Consider the following 4,025-nt stretch of genomic DNA (forward strand, 5'->3'; position numbering starts at 1 on the left):
TGTTGAAAAAAATTACTTGATAATTTTAATCACAAGTAATGACTGATGAGTGGATCAACAATTTATTCATTAATATAGATGGCATACGGACCTATACACGGAATGATCTGATAATTATTCGCCATGTAATTCTGCCCATTAGAAATACTTAAGCCAAGAATTTGATATAAGTTCCATTCAGTTTCAGTATATGTTTCCGTGTGATTTGATCAACAAAAAAATATGTACTCAACATCAAGTTTTTTTCCTTTTTCTTTCTTCCTTTCTTTTTTGTTTTAAGAGCAGTTCAATGATTTGGGGGTTGGTTATTACAATACAGAGAACCTAAGGGTGAAAGTACAAAATGGCACTTAACACCAATGCCAGTACTCATCACATATGGTTACAACTAAGGATAAATTAATTTTCGTGTTACTCACTTTTTTTGAGAACATAAATCAAAGCCATTAACTCAAACTTGAGGTATATACACAATACATACACAACATAATGCAAAATACTTTTCATAGGTAACACTACACATTAAAATATTGGGAACTGAATATCTGTGCTGATTTGTACTGCGACTTATTAGAACAAGAAGAGAACAACATTCAACTAGGGAGGTTTATACTGACAATAAAGGTCTTAAATGTCTTCCTTCTTTTATACTTACCACAGGCTACACAATGTCCTGAGAGGGGTCATTTTCATTATGAGAAAAATGTCAGTCACAGCTTTAAGATTTAACTTTGGAAGGAACTAATGAGAAAGCCAATTGGAAGGTGAGACTTCATCTTTGTTTTCAAATAAGTGGTCTTAATTTTTCTTCTTATAGAAAAAGTTTAAATCAGTTTATTATAAATATATCTAAACCATTAATTTTTGCAGCTTTCAGGAAAAGTCCAGCACTTCGTTTACACAGTCTATGCGAAGAGGTCAGCAGAGATCATCTAATCTTAAGTCGTGACATCATCCATTCAAGTCCTTGGCACAGTCCCTCGCCTGTAAGAGCACAGCATGCCTGGATATGCCACTGGTGATCTTTAATAGAAGTTAGTTTCAAAAACTGGGAGATTTCTGCTACAGTCATACATTCTTTAACATCTTGTTTATTAGCAAAAATCAGCAATCCAGCTTTTCTTAGGTCCTCATGCGCTAACATTTTATACAGCTCTTCTTTAGTTACAGAAATCCTTTCTCTGTCTGTACTGTCCACAACAACTATTACAAACTCAGTGTTAGTATAGTAAGTGTTCCAGGAAGAACGAAGAGATTCTTGACCACCAATATCCCACATTAGGAAACGTGTATTATTAATGACTATCTCTTCTACATTACTTCCTATTGTAGGGGATGTATGTACAACTTCATTCATAGAAAATTGGTAAAGGATGGTAGTTTTCCCTGCATTATCCAGCCCAACAATGATAACTTTGTGCTCCTGGTGATTGAACAGTCTCCATATCCTGGTGAAGAGAATTCCCATTCTTGGGCAGCGGACCCCCCTCCAGCTACCCGTGCCGCCTGGCCTCCCCCGGCTCAGGCTGAGGGGGAGGAGAGAGACGAGCCAGAGCCTCCGCCTCGGCTGCTGCTGCTCCCGCACTTGCCGCCCGCCCACTTCCAAGGAACCGGAGGGAAGCCGAAGTCCAGGTCGCCCTGCCGCGCGCGAGGCCCCGCAGCTACCGCCGCGGGACTCGCCTGGCTCGCGGACATCGCCGCCGCGTTGTCTGCGCCTCGCCTCACGGGCCACCGTCCTCCTAGTGGATATTCTTGAAGAGCCTATTGGCTCTGGGTTTCAGGACTTTGCTGGCATAGGAGTTCTCTGAAGAATTTAAGTTTCTGAAGAATGAGCTTGGTGAGTGAAACCTTTATAGAGTCTCAGATGGGAATCTGGGTATTCTTTAAGGTTTGGGGGACTACTGTTGACTTGGGCTTACTATATTTTGGTCATTTGGCATATCTGGCTGAAGCTTACTGTGGCAACCCGTGGCCTGAGCAAAACAGGCCTGAAGATCTTTGGTGCACAGCAGTCTGCATGACCTAGGCAGCTAAATGTTTAACCTATTGTCTTTCTAAGCCAGTAAAGGGAAAAACAGTAAATTGACCTTAAAATGTAACTTTTTGCAAGCAGGCAGGAAGTGAGAGGCTCTTAGTCTCACAAAAAGAGCAAAATGTAATTGTTCAAGTGTTATTCTAGCCCTTCTGGCACCACCCCCCAGGTCAGAGTGACCTGTTCCTGCATCTATGCTCCCCCCACCCTTAGGAGGGCCTTTGTCTTAAACTCTTATAAAAGGCTTTCTGCCCTTTTTGCTCTGCTTGCTCGTCTTCTCTCTGAATGTGATGCCTGCTCGGTCTGAGAGAGCCATCATGATCTCTCCACGACTTCTCACCCTGTAAGTAGGCCCTGAATAAAAGTTCATGTATCAGAAAATGCTCATTGTCTTCTTTGGCCTCTGGACTGGCATGGCCCTCTTGGGCTGTGACACTTACATAGGAGTAACCTCCAGGACAGCCTCTTGACTCTATTTGAAATCTCTTAGCCACTGAAACCTTATTTTGTTGCCTTTCTTTTTCCCCTCTTGGTCAAAAAGCATTCTCAATCTCTCAGGGCCAGGGTCAGTAGCCAGGGTTTTGCACGTTAAAACCACCTAGAATGGTGGCAGAGCTTTGGGAAGAGAGGAAGCCTGATCTAGATGGTCATGCCTTGAATGAGGGAAAGCTGGTGACCAGGCAGTGGTTAAGTGATTAGGAGGGATAAGCTTGGAGGTGAGAAGGAGAGGTAGTTCCTTGCAGTGACTACTGCTTCTTGATTTATAGAGAACTTGCCTTCTCACTTGCTAGATTTCAGTCAGTGTTCAGGGCGTACTCACAAAGTTTATGGCCTGACTGGCTTCAGAGCTCCTTACACAATTTTTCCTTTCATTTGTTGCAGACTGATATAACAGCTTCTTCCTATTCAGTTAGTCCAAGCTCAGAAAAAAAGTGGAGGGAGTCCATGGAGGGCTGCTCCCAGGCTGGAAGGATCCACATGCTCTCGAGTCTATGCTGTGACTGGGGAATGTGATGTGAGCACCTGGACTAGACTGGTGGGTTTATAAGTGAGTGAGGCCTTAGCAGATGCAGGGGACCTAAGTGTGAGCTGAGGGAAGTTTGTCAGGGCTTCTGACCTGATTAAGCAAACCATTTCTCTGCTGTGTTCTGGTGCCTCTTGCATCATGTTCAGGCTCTGTCAGTGGATGTTCATGATGAATTGCTTAAGTGCTTCAGTAAGTCATGCAGGTCTCTGATTTGGGGCCATGCTTGTCTTGTGGAACGGGCCCTGCTTGACACTGTTGCCCTCGGGGCTGAGAGGTGGTTGATGCTTAGGAGCAGGTGCCCAAGATTAGGCCTTGGCTGTGTTGCCCTCACCTCCAGGTCATGCAGAGAACTTCTTGAACAGCACATACTCCTTTTTCATAAATATGGGCTTTCAACACTGAGTTGTTTCATGCACCAATTTTGGTAGTTTGGTTGACACTAACTAGCTATGGTGATGGAAAACTATGTCACTGAACTCAGAGTTTGGATTATCCCTCCTAGGTGATTTGCTGGGCAGATGGGAGGTCTCCAGAGATGTAGGTGTTACCTGCATCCGCTTGGTCTCAGGAATTTAGACACTTTGCTTAAGCGAAAGTTCTGAGGCCATTGCCGTAGGCTTTATAAAAAAAGGATTTGTATAGTCTGGGGTATGCCGACATTACTTTAGAGAGATTTTCGCAAAAAGGACAGCCAACTTTAATAATGTCTTTATTGAAGTATAGTTGTCATATAATAAACCTGCACATATGTAAAGTATACATTTTGATAACTTTTGATACATGTAGTCAGCCTGAAATCATCATCACAATAAAAATAATGAACGTATTCATCACCCACAGGTTTTCTCATTTCTCCTTGAAATCCTTTCGTTTTGCCCCTTCTGGTCCCCCACCCTTTATTCCCAGGCAACCATTGATTTCATTACTGTCACTGTAGATTAGTCTTCATTTTCTAGAATTTTATAA

At 42.9% G+C, this 4,025-nt stretch overlaps 1 protein-coding gene across 1 annotated transcript; it reads right to left on the reverse strand.

Moving 5' to 3' along the window:
- Nucleotides 1–1,708, reverse strand: LOC119525899 (ADP-ribosylation factor-like protein 5A). Its single transcript, XM_037824690.1, has one exon. The coding sequence runs from the start codon at nucleotides 1,466–1,468 to the stop codon at nucleotides 929–931; it is 540 nt and encodes a 179-aa protein (XP_037680618.1). The 5' UTR covers nucleotides 1,469–1,708; the 3' UTR covers nucleotides 1–928.
- Nucleotides 1,709–4,025: the final 2,317 nt, after the last annotated feature.

This window comes from Choloepus didactylus, assembly GCF_015220235.1.
Source record: "Choloepus didactylus isolate mChoDid1 chromosome Y unlocalized genomic scaffold, mChoDid1.pri SUPER_Y_unloc1, whole genome shotgun sequence".
Taxonomy (NCBI): domain Eukaryota; kingdom Metazoa; phylum Chordata; class Mammalia; order Pilosa; family Megalonychidae; genus Choloepus; species Choloepus didactylus.

Coding starts and splice junctions, on each gene's coding strand:
- LOC119525899 (XM_037824690.1), bottom strand. CDS start 1,468: ATGGGAATTCTCTTCACCAGGATATGGAGACTGTTCAATCACCAGGAG.